The following is a 17,420-nucleotide window of genomic DNA, read 5'->3' on the forward strand; positions in this document are numbered from 1 at the left end:
AGATTAAAACTGAAGAAACTGCAAAAAGGTGGGAATTTAAGGAGATGGGACCTGGATAAACTGAAAGAACCAGAGGTTGTACAGAGTTTCAGGGAGAGCATAAGGGAACAATTGACAGGAATGGGGGAAAGAAATACAGTAGAAGAAGAATGGGTAGCTTTGAGGGATGAAGTAGCGAAGGCAGCAGAGGACCAAGTAGGTAAAAAGACGAGGGCTAGTAGAAATCTTTGGGTAACAGAAGAAATATTGAATTTAATTGATGAAAGGAGAAAATATAAAAATGCAGTAAATGAAGCAGGCAAAAAGGAATACAAACGTCTCAAAAATGAGATCGACAGGAAGTGCAAAATGGCTAAGCAGGGATGGCTAGAGGACAAATGTAAGGATGTAGAGGCCTATCTCACTAGGGTTAAGATAGATACTGCCTACAGGAAAATTAAAGAGACCTTTGGAGATAAGAGAACGACTTGTATGAATATCAAGAGCTCAGATGGAAACCCAGTTCTAAGCAAAGAAGGGAAAGCAGAAAGGTGGAAGGAGTATATAGAGGGTCTATACAAGGGCGATGTACTTGAGGACAATATTATGGAAATGGAAGAGGATGTAGATGAAGATGAAATGGGAGATATGATACTGCGTGAAGAGTTTGACAGAGCACTGAAAGACCTGAGTCGAAACAAGGCCCCCGGAGTAGACTACATTCCATTGGAACTACTGACGGCCTTGGGAGAGCCAGTTCTGACAAAACTCTACCATCTGGTGAGCAAGATGTATGAAACAGGCGAAATACCTTCAGACTTCAAGAAGAATATAATAATTCCAATCCCAAAGAAAGCAGGTGTTGACAGATGTGAAAATTACCGAACTATCAGTTTAATAAGTCACAGCTGCAAAATACTAACACGAATTCTTTACAGACGAATGGAAAAACTAGTAGAAGCCAACCTCGGGGAAGATCAGTTTGGATTCCGTAGAAACACTGGAACACGTGAGGCAACACTGACCTTACGACTTATCTTTGAAGAAAGATTAAGGAAAGGCAAACCTACGTTTCTAGCATTTGTAGACTTAGAGAAAGCTTTTGACAATGTTGACTGGAATACTCTCTTTCAAATTCTAAAGGTGGCAGGGGTAATATACAGGGAGCGAAAGGCTATTTACAATTTGTACAGAAACCAGATGGCAGTTATAAGAGTCGAGGGACATGAAAGGGAAGCAGTGGTTGGGAAGGGAGTGAGACAGGTTTGTAGCGTCTCCCCGATGTTGTTCAATCTGTATATTGAGCAAGCAGTAAAGGAAACAAAAGAAAAATTCGGAGTAGGTATTAAAATTCATGGAGAAGAAATAAAAACTTTGAGGTTTGCCGTTGACATTGTAATTCGCCGATGACATTGTAATTCTGTCAGAGACAGCAAAGGACTTGGAAGAGCAGTTGAATGGAATGGACAGTGTCTTGAAAGGAGGATATAAGATGAACATCAACAAAAGCAAAACAAGGATAATGGAATGTAGTCTAATTCAGAGTTTTGCTATTTAGGGAGCAAAATAACTGATGATGGTCGAAGTAGAGAGGATATAAAATGTAGACTGGCAATGGCAAGGAAAGCGTTTCTGAAGAAGAGAAATTTGTTAACATTGAGTCTAGATTTAAGTGTCAGGAAGTCATTTCTGAAAGTATTTGTATGGAGTGTAGCCATGTATGGAAGTGAAACATGGACGATAAATAGTTTGGACAAGAAGAGAATAGAAGCTTTCAAAATGTGGTGCTACAGAAGAATGCTGAAGATTAGATGGGTAGATCACATAACTAATGACGAAGTATTGAATAGGATTGGGGAGAAGAGAAGTTTGTGGCACAACTTGACCAGAAGAAGGGATCGGTTGGTAGGACATGTTCTGAGGCATCAAGGGATCACCAATTTAGTATTGGAGGGCACCGTGGAGGGTAAAAATCGTAGAGGGAGACCAAGAGATGAATACACTAAGCAGATTCAGAAGGATGTAGGTTGCAGTAGGTACTGGGAGATGAAAAAGCTTGCACAGGATAGAGTAGCATGGAGAGCTGCATCAAACCAGTCTCCGGACTGAAGACCACAACAACAACAACAACAACAAACCAAAATTGACCATTAACCTTCCCTACTTGCTTTGCAATGTTATGTCCAGATATTTAAACAATTTGGCTGTGTCAAACAGGACATTCTCAATACTGTGTCTGAACATTACAGGTTTGATCTTCCTAGTCATCTGCATTAACTTACATTTTTCCACATGTAGGGCTAGCTGTCATTCATCACATCAACTGTAAATTATGTCTAAGTCATCTTGTACCTTCCTACAGTCATTCAAATCTGACACCTTACTGTGCACCGTGGCACCAACAGCAAACAACTGCAGATTGCAGCACACCCTGTTCACCAAATTATTTATGTATACAGAGAACAACAGCGGTCCCTGGGGAACTCCTGATGATACCCTTGTCTCTGATGAATACTCACCATCGAGGACAACATACTGGCTTCTATTAATTAAGAAGTCTTCAAACTACTCATGTATCTGTGAACTCCATATGCTCATACCTACGTTAGCAGCCTGTAATGGGGAACCGTGTCAAATGCTTTTGGGACATCTAGAAGTATAAGAGACACCTATGCTTTTTTCCACCTGCTTGGGACTTGGTGCTGGGCAAGAGTTTCTTGATAATGCAAGTTAGGTAAGGGGCCAGTGCCGTGCTGTAAAATCGAACTGGGATTCCATCCAGACCTGTAGATTCATTTGTTTTCAAATCTTTCAGTTGTTTCTCTATGCCAGGTATGCTTATTACTGTGTTGTCCTTACAGGAGTCTGTCGAATGGTCAAATGACGTATGTTTGTATGATTCTCCTGTATGAACGATTTCTTGAACATGGAATTTAAAACTTTTGCTCTCGTTTTGCTATCTTCAATCTTCAACTGCCAACCAGACTCCTCAACAAGAGACTGAATGGAAGCTTAGACCTGCTTAGCAACTATACATATTGTCGCAGAGGAAGCTGAGTAGCATAGTCTCTGTAGTGTAGTGATTCCAGGTGGAACTGCACAAGTATTGTGGCAACACACGACGACAGAAGTTCAAGGCTGTTGCATGGAGGGTCATTAGTTTAAAACTCACCTGAACTGTAAAATTTTAATTTCTATATTCGGTTCGAGTACATTCTAGAAGTATCCACAAATGGCAAGAATCATTGTACTGGAATGTTCTGTAGTTGTATACATACCGTATGTGTTCTGGCCGGAGGCAGTTCGCTCCGTGCTCTTGTATGTGCAACTGCTGAATAAACCGTCTTTAAGTGAAGTTAGTGTCTGTCATTGATCTACTTACACCTTCTTCTATGTGACATTATTCTGGTGGAGACGCTGGGTATTGGAACTTGTATTACCGCACATTGACGACACAGTGGCTCCCATCAGGCCACGACAGAGCCGCCGTTTAAGTGGCGAGAAACCCGAGTTCCAGTCATATTCAACAGATCGCAATCTGTCGGAGACAGAAGAAGAAGACGACGTTACGATGACAGCAACTGTGTGCCACCACATGAGACATCCTTCCGGGTTCTCTTGTGACGATGGCCAAGATCCAAACAAGTGGCTGAAGGTATATGAGTGTATAGACAGATTTAACAAACGGGATGACACGTGTGTTTGGCTAATGTATTTTTTTACATAGTGGATCCTAGAATAAAGGAGGAAGATACGGTTGCACATCTCATGAAGGGTGTTGCTGAGGACATGTCTCAAGCCCTACTCCTGAAGGATGTTTCGACTGCAGATGACTTCATAAAATGGTGCCAGTATATCGAGACAATGCATTAAAGAAGAATTACATGCAAGAAATCTGAACACCTTAAAAACATTGTATTGATGTCTGTGATGGAGGAAGAAACTGATTTCATGAGTGTTCATCAGATAGTGAGAGAGGAAGTTCAGAAGGCACTTGGATTGCATGGTGAGCAAAAACCCGAGACACTTCAAGAGGTCATAAGGGAGGAAATGGAACAGACATTGAACCCAATCTCTCATCTTTCATTTCCTTTTAAAATGGTAAAAAAGTCAAGACCCAGGCGAAGTTACATTCCTACAATGCCACATGAGGAACCTGTTTGGGCACCAAGGAAGACTGACGTCTGAGGACTCAGAATAACCAACCAGTATGTTTCCACTGCAGACAACTGGGACATGTGGTGCGCTATAGTCAATCAAGGTGGCGGATATTTGATGACGAGTGCGCCAGAAGACAGCAGAACGATCTTAGCCGACACAAACTCTGGGACAAAGAAGGTGAACAAGAAGACGTAGGTCACCATCGCCGCAAGCTAGCCACTGGGGAGGACGCTCCGCAACACGCCGTTTAGAGGCTCCAGCCGATCACCTAGCTGCTGCAACCTGGAAAAGTAAAGGGTGCGACCTTCCTTGGAGGAGAGGCCACCGGAGAGAAAAATCTTCCGCCGTCGATCACTACAAAAATGAAAGGAAACTATGTCAATATCCTCATGGATGGCTTACCAGCCCAAGCTCTTGGGGACTCTGGAGCATCATATTCAGTCATTTCGGAGAAGTGCCGTCGCCAGTTGCAGAAAACCGTATTTGTCGATGTCAAAACATCTCTGCTGAAGGTCGCTAATGGGAAATATGTAAAACCTGCAGGAAGATGTGTCATTCATGTGGGTATAAGTGGCCATACACAGCCCTTAGAATTTATCATCTTACAAGAGTGTAGTCATGACATCATTCTCGGATGGGACTTTTTGAAAGCTTCTCAAGCAATTATAAATTGTGATCGCACGAAGATTATGCTAGGCGAGATGAGATACTGTGGACTTGAAGATTCACATCCAAGTGTGTGGAGACTATGTGTGCTGAATGAAATGATTATTCGTGCAGTCAGTGCATCGACCCATGGATCTTGTAGTGGAATGTAAGAGAAGCATGCCACTGAAGAATTACAGGGTCATCCCAGACTCTGTCATCATTTTTAAGAATGGATTCGGCAAATTCGGGATAGTTAACTGTCGCCGAGAACCACAGATCCTTCCAAGATGCATGTGCGTAGCAAACACTGAGCCATTAATTGCAGAACAGCTGAGCATCGTAGAGACCTCCCATGCCGAGTCTGTGGGTGAAATTAGTGCTGCCACTACGAGACAAGGTCTTCTAGCTCGACAATCACCAAATCTCACAAAGGAACAACAGAAGAAGCTACTTGCCATTCTTCAAAAGTTCTCTGAATGCTTCAGTCCACAGGTGAAGAGCAAATGAGACAAATCGACAGTGAAGTTACTGGATTAGCACTGGAGACCATCAACCAACAAGCCAGAGATCGTACCGTGTGTCAGCAACAGAACTTCGAATAATTTGCAACGAGGTAGAGAAAATGATGCCTTCGCAGAGCCTGTGGTTGTCACCAGTGGTCCTCACAAGGAAGAAGGATGACAGTTGGTGCTTTTATCTTGATTACAGGAAGCTTAACAAGATAAATAAAAAGGATGTTTACCCTCTTCCACAAATTGATGATAAACTAGATTGTCTGAAGTGGGCTAAGTTTTTCTCAGTCATGGACATGTACTCGGAATACTGGCAGATTGAAGTAGATGAGGCTGATCGTGAGAAAATTGCATTCATCCCCCCTGAGGGCCTGTATGAGTTTAAGGTAATGCCATTTGGTTTGTGTAATGCACCAGCAACTTTTGAACGGATGATGGATAATGTTCTAAGTCACCTGAAGTGGACAATGTGTCTTTGTTATTTAGATGAAATTATAATGTTCTCAGAGACATTTGATGAATGCAGAAGAAGACTGAGGGCCGTTCTTAAGTATCTCCAACAAGGCGGGCTGAAACTTAATCCAAGAAAGTGTCTCTTTGGAGCAAAAAAAATCAAAATACTTGGACACCTTGTGTCAAACTAAGGTGTGTGCCCAGACCCAGAAAAGGTGAGATCTATAACGGAATTTCCTATTCCTAAAAGTATTAGAGATGTGAGAAGCTTCCTTGGATTAGGTTTTCATTACCATCGTTTTATCAAAGACTTTTGTATCAAAGCCAAGCCACTCCAAGAGTTGTTAAAATCTGATGCTAAATTTATCTGGGGTGGTGCTCAACAAGATTCTTTCGATGTGCTGTAAAAATCTCTGATGACTGACCCGTACTTGGTCTGTATGATGAGAGAGAACCTACAGAACTATACACGGATGCCATGGGTATGGGATCGGTGTTGTTCTATGCTTCTAGGACACTTACAAAAGCCAAGAGAAACTACTCAACTACAGTAAGAGAATGTCTTGCTGTGATCTGGGCCATGTGTAAATTTCGACAGTATCTCTATGGAAGGCCATTCACAGTTGTTACAAACCATCATTCACTTTGCTGGTTGACATGTCTTAAGGATCCAACAGGACAACTCACCAGGTGGGCACTAGGTCTTCAAGAGTATGACATTACCACAGTGTACAGACATGGAAGAAAACACCAAGATGTTGACTGTCTCTCAAGGAACCCTGTGCAAGACCATCAAGACTTTGATGAAGATAGTGACTGTCTTGCTTCACTCCAGGTTATCGCTGCTGAGCAGAAGAAGGACGCCAAGCATATCTCAAATTATGCTTGCCTTAAATTGGTCAAAAGATGTGAAAGGACAATTTAAGGTAGTTAATGGATTGCTTTTCAAGAAAAACATTGATCCGTCTGGAAAGAGCTGACTACCAGTGATTCCTAAAAACATGCGCTTATATGTTCTACAGAAATTCCGTGACACACCTGAGGTCAGACATTTAGGATTTATTAAGACATATGATAGGATCCACAAGAGATTTTTCTGGCCTGGTTTATTTAGGAGTGTCCGTCACTATGTGTTGCACTGTCGAGAGTGCCAGTGGAGAGAGGCAGTTCCTCAGAAACCACCTGGCCAACTCATACCAGTTCCACAAGCTGAAACACCTTTCCAGCGCGTTGGGATTGACCTCCTTGGACAATTTCCAACGTCTGCTAGTGGCAATAGATGGATTATTGTTTGCACTGATTATCTGACACGCTATGCCATTACAAAATCTGTGAAAACAGCTGAAGTATTCGAGATAGCCAAACTCATCGTAGAAGACATTGTATTAAAACATGGCGCCCCAAGGTCATTAATTACAGATCGAGGGAAAGTTTTTCAATCGAATCTTGTGACAGAGATAAACCATTGGTGCAACAGTACTCATCACATGACGACTGCCTGCCATCCGCAAACTCATGGGCTTACTGAACGCCTTAATAAGACCTTGGCCGACATGCTATCAGTGTTTGTCAATGTTGAGCAGAGCAACTAGGATGAGGTGCTACCTTTCGTGACATTTGCCTACAACACCGCCAAACAAGACACCACAGGATTTACGCCATTTCTCCTGGTGCATGGGTGTGAGGTGACGACGATGATGGACGCTGTGTTTCCATTACATCCTGATGATGTGGACGACGACTACATTGGCCAGGTGTTAACGAGGGCTGAGGAAACTCAGCAGTTAGCTCGACTCCGCACGCTGCAGGCTCAAGAAAATGATCGTCGAAGGTACGACACGAGCCACCACCCTGTTGTTTACCAGCCTTGTGACCTTGTCTGGAACTTCACTCCTGTTCAGAAGGTTGGTATCTCTGAGAAGATCCTCAGGTGCTACTTTGGACCTTATACGGTTATAAGACAGTTATCTGATGTTACTTATGAAGTTGAAGATTTCGACCCTGACACAAGACAATGAAAGATTAGAGATATGGTCCATGTCCTTCTAATGAAGCCCTAAAGGATCCTGCAACCGAGAGTAAATTCGAAGCTCCAACGACAAGCGGAAAGGTGACGAAGAACGTAGTGGCAAGGGAAGTTCTAAGAAGATCACTGCCAGGGTGAACATCAGTCATTGGGAGTCGGAGTATGCAGGGCCGATGACTTGTTCCCGGACTAGAGGGACGTAACACCGAGATGCTGTTCTCTCAAGGAGGGAGCAATGTCGCAGAAGAAGCTGAGTAGCACAGTGGCTGTAGTATAGTGGTTATGATACTAGACTGTTGCATGGAGGGTCATGAGTTCTAAACTCACCTGAACTGTAAAATTTTAATTTCTGTATTGGGTTTGAGTACATTCTAGAAGTATACACAAATAGCAAGAATCATGGTACTGGAATGTTCTGTAGGCGTATATATACCATATGTGTTGTGGCCGGAGGCAGTTTGCTCCACACTTTCGTATGTGCAAGTGTTGAATAAACCTTAGTTAAGTGAAGTTAGTGTTTGTTATTCATGTACTTACACCTTCTTCTACTTGACAATATGACTAGAGTTTTCTCGGGTTTTCTGCCTAGATTTTTTGCTAAGGTGTGACAGTAGTTGTTGTATGCTTCACACATAGGTCTTTTCACAGTCACAAGAATTTCTACTTACATTTGCTTATCATCATTTATGTGTTTCCCTTTAAGCCAAGAGTGCAACAGCCTCTGTTTCCTAAGCATTCACTGAATTTCATTACTGAACCGTGGTGGATCTTTGTCATCCTTTATCCACTTACTAGGCACATACCTCTCCAGGCCACAATTCACAATAAACTTTGCCCTTAATTCCTTTACACCCATCCTACTGGAACTAAGGGATGCCAGTTAACTAAGTGAGATGTTAATAACTGCTTCTCTGCTCTACCTAGCAGAAACACTCTCCTAGCCTTCTTGGCTGATTTATTAACTTTTTAATCATAGTTGCTATAATGACATCACGATTGCTAATTTCTGTTTATATACTGACATTGTCGATAAGGTCTGGCCTATTTGTAGCTACATGGTCTAAGATTTTCCCCTTGCATCTGGTCTCCTGAGCTAGCTGCTCAAGACATGTTTTCAGAAAACATGTTCAAAAGTATTTCGCATGACTGACCCACATTGAATCCATAGATGTTCCAGTCTACACTCAGCAGGTTAAAGTCACCTCCAACTAGTATTGCCTGATCTGGGTGTTTACGTGCTATTGACCGTCAATAATCTTTGAATGACTAGAACTGTCATAGCAGAATTGGGTGCCCGGTGGAAACATCCAACAATTAACTTGCTGAAGATGTCATCAATGTATCTAAAACAAACCAGGGGCTGAAGGCGTATGGATGACAGGAAAGCCCCCTCCAAGCAACCCATGAAAAGGTTGGCATAGGAAGGAGCCATCCTGGTTCCTGTGGCCATACCCCTGATCTGTTTGTATGTCTGCCTCTCAAAGGTGAAGCAGTTTTTGGTAAGTATAAAGTTCACTAAGGTGAGCAGGAAGGATGTCGTTTTTTGACCTGCCTATTTTTTGCTGTCCCCCTCCCACCTCTGTTACATACAATGCACAATTTTGGCTCTTATTAACTCTTGCACAATGTTTTAGCAGTAACGTCTGTCTTGCATATAACCCTATCTTCCATCTTTAAGATCTCAGGTTTTCAAATTTCAAGCAGTGCAGTCCCCAACAATCAGTCTTTCCTTCTCATCCCGTTCGGTAAGTCCCCCATTACCCAGGGTTCTGGCTGACTTTTCCAGATTCTACCCATCTTCCTAAACCTCTCGAGTTCGTTTCCTTCACCCCTCTCCCGTCCTCTTCAACCCTTCTGCCAGAAGAAGGAGCCGCCAGCTCGAAAGCTTGCGAATGTGAAACATTTTTTTATATGTGCAATCTCCTGCTTTTCCTTGTTTCGGTATGTTTACATATTTATCCATAAAGGACTACAGACACACATTACGTATGAGTAGAACAGTATCTTGTGTACCAACTTTGTGTGAATTTTAGAGGTATTTGATTTAGTTCCAAATGTCATTTGGTGATAGCTCCTTTTATGAGCAAAACTTTAATACAAGGTATTAATTGAAACTGAAATCAGTATTTTCCGTTCAAAGTATGTCACTCGATACTTCACAATCTAGACACTAATATGTAGAGAGACGTGTTTGAGTATAACTTCCATGACACGTCAGTGAGACATCGAGGTAAATGAAATTTTTGCAGTGTTGTTTATGGATCAAGGATTACCTCAGTAGGTTTACCAGTTGTTGAAAATCTCTGATTAGTTAAAAGTGGTAGATGAACTGAAGGAATCTGCAGTAGAAAGTACTAATCCTGAATTTAGTAATGATTATTCTGATAACATTTTCAAATGCACCACATGCTGCCCTGTAGTAGTTTCATATTTACCATTAGGAATACTGTCTCATACGTAAATTCTTTCTGTATCTATGTTCTTGTCTCTGAATGTAATCAAAGCTGTACTCTACAATAACTCAAAATACACTCTTGTGGGCTGCCAATTTCTTCTTCTGATCCCTTCAATTAATGTTTCAATACAGAAGGCTAGTTTTATCAGCTAGTGACAGTGACAAAGTTACACTAGTTTAGAATTTATTATTCATTTGCTTTTTATGCAACCCACAATTTTATATCCATTCCAAAAACATTTGTTCATCTGATATGCTCAGCAAGCGCAAATGCTCAGCAAATAAAAACATGTATCTTGTTGTTTACTGTTTCACCATAAAAGGAATCCGTAATGTGATATTATTATTAAATAAAGCAAATCGTAAGTGTGCTGCATAGAAAATATGACACTGAAATGCTGGCGGTATTGTGACTGTGTTAAAACAAATACATGCTATAATCTGCACCAGCTGTGCTGTCTTGAACAGTAGCATAGTTGGTATAGGCAGACCATGTGTTGCAGAGCAGTCTTGTGTGTGAGGCACAACATTTGAATCCAGGGCAAGGATTCCATTTATTTTTTATGTCTGTTTAGTTGTTAACACACACGTTGTACAAGAAATATCTTCTTTCCTTGCAAATTGTGTGTGAATGAAAGTGTTTGTGGCTCTAAGAATAACAGATTTGTTAGCAAGCCTGACAAATACAGAACAGAAATAATGGGTTCAAAACTGCACTGACAGTGTTTATCATGTAAACAAGTGCTCTAAGCGACAGCCATTTAGGTTTATGTACATCTGGGCCTGCTGCTGAATAGATCTTGTTGTCCGCCAAAGCATTCCTGGTGTTATTGATATGCAGGTTTCTGTGATGAATTGCTGGAGGTGGCTGGGATTTTCGGGTGCTTGAGTATAAACTATTTGTTTCAAATGGGAATAAGTCTAATGGTTTAAATCCATGATCTGGCAGACCAAGCATTGCATCCTCTTATTCCTATCAATTTTCCTGGAAGTTCCTCATTCACGTCATTATGAATGAGTGAAGTTGAATGTGGCAGAGCATCATCATGTTCAAACCACACTATTAAACGACCTTGCAATGGCACATTCTCCAGCAGCAGTGGGAGTTCCTGACACAGGAAGTGCAGGTAGTATGTGTCTCTCAAGTGGTTCTCAAAGAACTGATCTGGTAAGGTGGTCACCCAAGATTCCATACCAAACATTCACTGCCCATTGTACTTGATAGGGTGCCTGTCGCACCCAGTGAGGCTTGTCAATAGTCCAGTAGTGTATGTTGGGGCGATTGGTGGCCCCTTTATTGTGGAATCGCAGTTCATCTGAGGACAAGATGCGCGATAGGAGTGCTGCATCATTTTCCAGATTTCCTAATAGCTAGTGAAAAAATTCATTCATGCTTCAAAATCTTAACTGCGGAGCTTTTGGTGTAGCTGTAGATGGTATGGGTGATATTTGTGTGAATGCAATACTTGCCATATGGATGACTAGCTGGTGTTCAGCTGTTGTCAATTGCCTTTGTACTCATGAGTGGGTTAGTATGAGCTGTATCCAGAATGGCATCTTCATTTTCACTAAATTTTACTGTCCTCCCTCGTACAGGTGGTACTTTTTGAATCACGCTTGTTGTCCTTACGTGTCTTTCAACATTGTGGAATGTCTTTGCAGTTGGGTATTGCCTGTCTGGAGGATACTGTTCCTGATACAGACGTAGTGCCTCAAAACACATTTTTCTTGCTACACCATAAATAATGAGCTTGTCAGTGTATTCCTCTGTGGGAAACATGATGACTGACGGCAGATATTACATTCAGGCCTTGCTGTGTGTGCAGGGCACAATATCAATAACAGCACCGTTTTCCTGTCTGAATATGGCAAACATTGATGTGTGCTTATGTATTAACACATCTACTAATGCAAACATTTTTGAGCGCTGCAGGATTCGAGTCATTGATAACACGTTTCATTGATTGCTTGCCTAACCCTTAACTTCGTGAGCTATGCTACACAGCTAGGAACGTGCTTGTATTATAAATAGATTAGAGACATACAGTGCAGTGTTTAATACACTATGTAAATCAATGTTACCTCATTTTAAGTGTTAATTGCACTCTTTGTTTCACCGAACATGTTAACATAGTTACAGCTTGATGTATTAACGTAGTTACATTGTAGCCAGATCTAGATAAATGTGTTAAAGGATTTATGTTTTTGTGAACAGACTATACCATCTGTCAGATATATTCAGAATCATTTGCAGGATGGCCTACTGGACATTAGTACCATTCAGTAGGCTAGCAGGGGAACATCGACCTTACGACGTCTTCACATGTTTTTGGGCTGCATCAGACAATTTCGATAGGGGCAACTGAATCGCCCTTTATACACGTTTTTGAGGCTTATTCAGTTGCTGCCTTACATTGTAAAATTTCTTTGTACCCTATTAAAATTAACTCTGGATTATTGTTGTTGCCACAGAGAATGTAAGTATAATCTTTCATTTTATTATTTTATAGTTTGTCCTCGAGGATGACAGACTCAACCAGAGTGAGGCACTATATGCGTTCCTAAGCCCCAGCTCTGAACATCTAAAGCATATCGCACCATCTCCAAGAAGATCAAAATTTTCTCTTTCTACATTGTTCAAAATGTAAGTAGTATGGACATTTTGTAAGTTGAATTATTGCATTGGGACAGTGGAGGAAATGTACATTTGATGTGATCTTTGCAGGGTATGGCTAGACGGCCAACTTGATTTATTTATATATCAGTGGTTTTATGTTCAGAAGATACAATAGATAACTTTCTTTTATTCACAACATGTTCAACAGCCAAAAGTAAAAAGACATGAAAAGATAAATCTTCATTCTCATTCCTGTACTGTATGAGGTAATTCTCATTCAAAAGTTTTCCGTCCAAGCTGTGGTCACCTAATTATTAGTGCTTCTTCACTATTATTCCCTTTAAAAATATTTAGCTGTCTTTTTTTGCCATTACTTTTACGGATGACTGATTTATCAGATATTTCTCCTTACTGCTTAAACAGTTTGTCTAAATAATTGGCCTCTGTATCGGGAGGCTTAAACACCCCCATGCCTAACTGCCAGTTTTGTTATGTCTGTGTAGCTGTCCAAATTACCGTTAGTATATCATTATTGGCTTCATTTTTTTAAAGTCTGTGGAATGCTGAAGATATGTAATAGCCTCCAAACAATCCACTTCATATTTCTTTTGAGGAAAATAACCTGTAACTGAACCATTGATCAATAATACATATCTTCTAATTCATGCTGTTATTTGTTCACAGGTAATCGTTTGTTGATACTTCTATACAAGTGTAATTCAGTCATTTGTTCATTCACACGCGTTCAGTGAAAGCCATCATGAAGGAGAGCCTTTGGGGACGTAGGAAATGTCTGTCTCAGTACTCTTTTGATCACAGGAAATTACTATGTACAGCCACCTGTACCATTGAGATAATAGTATGGTGTACTCCTGATTATTGATGGTAATGTGGGGAAGAAGATGCATCAACAATCGAAAAATATGAATAATTGAGATATTTTCAAACTCGTATTCTTTGTTCAAAAGTTTATCCAAATTCTGTGTTTAGGTGCCATAGGCATATTTATTTCTTAAAATAGTCTGTGATGGTGTTCTGCTGTTGAGGGAAGTTGACTTCTTTTGCATGGCATTTAGAACTTTTCTTCCAGCAATAATGTCATTTCACTGAAACCCCTTCTGGCCCATATAAGCTAGAAGAGTATCGACACATTGCAGTGCGGTACAATGACTGACTGAAGTCACTGTCTTCCTTCCCACTTTTACATGAAGTCTTCTTTGTTTGTTGTGAAGCAGCTGTCACAATTTTGGCATCACTCCTGTACTGGAAGCCGGGTTCACATACATCTGTCTGCAGCCACTATTTAAATTTTCTTCATCAACATCTTCAAACCCATTTAAACCCATTTCCAGATTCACTATTTGTACATTTGTTATTTCTTCAACACTGAAACCTTGAAAATAACTTTCTTCTGTACCTGGAAGTATTTGCCTCCTTGATCGAACTTGTGTAAGTGGCTTGACTTCTTTCCAGGCATTAGAAATCCTATGTATGGCATCTAGAATTGTCAACTTCTTCCAGAATGCCACAAAATCCTCCTCATCAACTAGCTTTCTCACTAGACCAGCACGGTAGCACTATATTACCAATGCAATTATGCCTTGGTCCTTTTGCTGTATAATGGAACTCAGGTTAGGAGGTAAAAGCTTAGTTATGATGAGACCACCATCAGATACGAGAATCGTCTCATAGGGATGTGAAAGGGGTGTTATCAAGCAATAGAACAGCCATCTGTGGCAATCTTTTGTCCTGTAGAAATCACTGAACATGCAGTACAAAATGTGTGTGGAATCAGTTTTTGAAAATTTCACTGTGCATTCTTGTTCCTTTTTGATTGTAATAATAAACAGGTAGGTTGTTAGCTTTGATATCGTTGAACGCTCAGAGGTGTTTTGATGTGACAGTCACTAGTAGTTTCACTTTATGGTTCCCAGAAGCATTAGTGGTGCACAAAATTGTAATGTGTTCTTTAGACAACTTACATCCAGAAACACAAACTTCAGTCTCAAAAACAAGGTTCTGATTCATAGACATTTCCAATACAGACTGCATTATTAATTTGGTATGTTTTGAAATTCTCTTCTACCACAAATTTATGAAACTCTTCCTGGAAGGAAGCAGCTGCCGCAACATTTGAACTAAGCACAGCAAGCTCACGAATCATCTGGTGTGTGTGAATCAGGTTGGCTCACCCTCATGAGGCATTAAATTTTCCTTTTAACCCTAGAGCTTGATGAAAAAATTTAGCTTTTTTGGTACACATTGTGGCCTCTAACAATGATATCTTCTCCTCATTTTTTGCTTAACCATTGCAAAACAACAGCATCTAATTCTTCAAATATAGATCTTTTCATGCAGATGGTCCAGAACTAGAATTGTGTTTCTTGACTAAATTCTGTATTTTATGCTTATTCTTTTTAATGTCGCAAGCTGTCTGCATTTCCATTTTCAAACTGTTCAATTAATTTTAATTTTTGTTTTAATGTCAACACATTTTTCTTTTGTTTCTCCATAATCTCTTTTGCATATTTCTTTTAACTTGATTTGTTGACACTTACATGCTGATTAATATCAGAATGTATGCGCACATGAATAATTGCTAGACCAGATAATCCACACATGAATAATCGGGAGTGCGCTGGAAATATGCATTTTCAGTTCATCTGTTATTATAAGCTATCTGTCTTGAGCTGACTGCAATGTAATTAAAAAGAATTACACCAGACGCATTTTGCTTTTATTTACAAAGCATCTCCTGTGCTATTCTGTAAATTGGATACACACATTGGTACATTTATTTGATTCTTTTAGGTTAAAAACAGCGTTTTCTTTATGAAGTTGGTTTGTAAGCTACTTACGGCATTTCTTTACATAGTCTGCACCATCCCCTCTTGCTAGCAGTGGTTGATGTCGGCAGGTTACATTTCACATCTGCAGTTTTTGGCATTTTACGTTATTTCCTGCACTGCACTATTTATAATTGACTTTCTTAACTGTTTTTCATTCATCATTGGTACAGTGTTTATGCTTAATCATTTGTTTTCGTTCATGTTGTGAGTGTTGGCTACCTATGCAACAATTGTGTGTGTGTGTGTGTGTGTGTGTGTGTGTGTGTGTGTGTGAGAGAGAGAGAGAGAGAGAGAGAGAGAGAGAGAGAGAGAGAGAGAGATAGGTAGTGAAGTTGTCTTGTATGTAGACAGAGCTGTGAGAGGGGTGTTTTTTCAAGGGGGGTGGGGGGAATGACAGGGATGGCCTGGACAGTGATTATGGAACAGAACTGGGAGGAAATGGTAGTGGTAAATGGAGCCTGTGGTTACATTTGTGCTTTTAATGTTATATTAAGTGATCAGTCATTTTAAAGAGTGTGTGGTTTGCCAAATTGATCTGAACATTTATGAGTTGTTTCTTTTCTGTTATGGTTTTTTGGATGTCGTAGTTTTCTTGTAAGGTGAGGAAGTTTTTTTTTTTGTTGTTGTTTATCCTTATGATTTCCCTGTCTGTGTCTCTGGTTGCAATTTTATGTTGGTGTTGTTGTAAGTGTTCTGCAGAAGTTGAATGATTTGTCCTATATTTCCATGCTCTTGTGTGTTCTTTGTATCTGGTGTCAAATGTCCTCCTGGTTTAACCTATGTATCTTCCATCACATGTATTGCATTTCAGTTGGTATATTCCTTATTTCTGATAAAGATCAGTTTTTCCTATTGGTTTTGGGAAGTATTTCTGAATTGAGTTGTTGGTTTGGTGTGCTATTTTTATGCCTTGTTTTTTGAATATATTGAATATCCTGTTTGTGTATTTGTGGTTGCATGTCATTGTGTATCATCTATTACTTTCTTTTTCTTTCACACTTTTTGTGTTGTTTCTATTCTTGTATTTTGTGTATTTGTTTGTGTATGATTTCGTCCTTTTGTTGGTGACAGTAGGGTGTTTGTTCTTTTCTGTTTCTTGATTTTCTTGTTAAGCTTTGTTACTAAGTTCGCTTTGTTTCCATTGTTTGTGGCTATTTGTATTATAGTAATCATTTCTTTTTTGTAGTTGTCTGTATCTATGGGTACTGTGTTTAGTCTATGGAGTATGTATCTAAGTGCTGCTTGGTTTTGAGAATTGGGGTGTTGTGATGTCTCGTGTATAATTGAGTCTGTTGTTGTCGCTTTTTGGTATATGTCAAATGTGTGTTTGTTGTTTTGAATCTTTCTGGTGCTGTCCAAGAAATTTAACTGTCTATTTTTCTCTTCTTCTATTGTAAAATGTATCTTATCATGAACAGAATTTATGCCTGTGTGTTTTGTTTGGTTCGTCTATCAGGCCCAAGATATCATCCATATATCTATTCCAGTATAGGATCTTTTACCTATTTGGCGCTGTTTTGTTAAATATAATCTGTTCTACATGGTTCATAAATATGTTTGCTATGGTTCCGTACACTGGAGATCCCATTGGTAATCCTTCCCTTTGTAAATAGAATTCATTATTGAACAGAAAATAATTCTTTTCTGTTGTTAGCTGTAGAAGCCTTACTGTTTCTTTGATGTATTCATGTGGAAGTGTACTGTGTGTCGTAAGATTGTG

At 40.0% G+C, this 17,420-nt stretch overlaps 1 protein-coding gene across 1 annotated transcript in view; it reads left to right on the top strand.

Annotated features, from left to right (window-relative positions):
- LOC124606844 (sorting nexin-25) overlaps positions 1-17,420 on the top strand; it is a 171,784-nt gene that overhangs the window by 129,274 nt on the left and 25,090 nt on the right. The window contains exon 15 of the mRNA XM_047138920.1: positions 12,745-12,878. Within this exon, the coding sequence (XP_046994876.1) occupies positions 12,745-12,878 (134 nt within the window). The remainder of the gene's footprint in view (positions 1-12,744; positions 12,879-17,420) is intronic.

Source organism: Schistocerca americana, chromosome 3, assembly GCF_021461395.2.
Source record: "Schistocerca americana isolate TAMUIC-IGC-003095 chromosome 3, iqSchAmer2.1, whole genome shotgun sequence".
In the NCBI taxonomy this organism is placed as follows: Eukaryota; Metazoa; Arthropoda; class Insecta; order Orthoptera; family Acrididae; genus Schistocerca; species Schistocerca americana.